At 44.0% G+C, this 536-nt stretch overlaps 1 protein-coding gene across 1 annotated transcript; it reads right to left on the bottom strand.

The window, feature by feature from the left end:
- Positions 1-9: 9 nt before the first annotated feature.
- On the bottom strand, positions 10-531 carry LOC106322228 (the record flags this gene model as incomplete). Its single annotated transcript, XM_013760354.1, has 1 exon — positions 10-531. A coding segment is annotated over one exon (456 nt), but the record flags the coding sequence as incomplete, so codon positions are not given.
- Positions 532-536: the final 5 nt, after the last annotated feature.

Here is a 536-nt window from a genome sequence, read left to right on the forward strand (position 1 = left end):
AATTATTTTTGAAGATAATAAACAAACAAATAGTAACACAAACAAACAAAACTCTAGTTGTTGTCACGGATCAGATCAGAACGGAGAAGAAACTTTGCCGTGTCGGTGAATGTTGGAGAAAAGTCCGACAAGTTCTTGCTTGTACGGTAGATATGACTTTCTCTTGTCTTCTTCTTTCATTGCTTTGTTCCTCAAGTAAAACTTCTCATGTGCTGAAACTGAAATTTTCTCCTTCTCCTTCTTCTTGCTCTTCGTCTTCACCGTCTCCTTGTTCTTCGGACAAGGAGAAGAAGAACAAGATTTGTCTATGTTGTCAACAGGGCTCGTGTTCAAGAACTCGAGTGTTTCTTTCCCGTCGCTGCGACTTCTCTTGAGCAGGTTTCTGATTCTCCAACGTCTCCTCGACCATGTCGACGTCGAAGACGATCCTGTCGATTTGCTCTTTCTACAAGGAGACGTCATCTCCACCGGTGATCTCGCCGGCGTCCATGGACAGTATATCTCTCCCGGCATCGTGTCTAGCTCATCTTCCTCCT

Source organism: Brassica oleracea, unplaced genomic scaffold (genome assembly GCF_000695525.1).
Source record: "Brassica oleracea var. oleracea cultivar TO1000 unplaced genomic scaffold, BOL UnpScaffold10870, whole genome shotgun sequence".
Classification (NCBI taxonomy): domain Eukaryota; kingdom Viridiplantae; phylum Streptophyta; class Magnoliopsida; order Brassicales; family Brassicaceae; genus Brassica; species Brassica oleracea.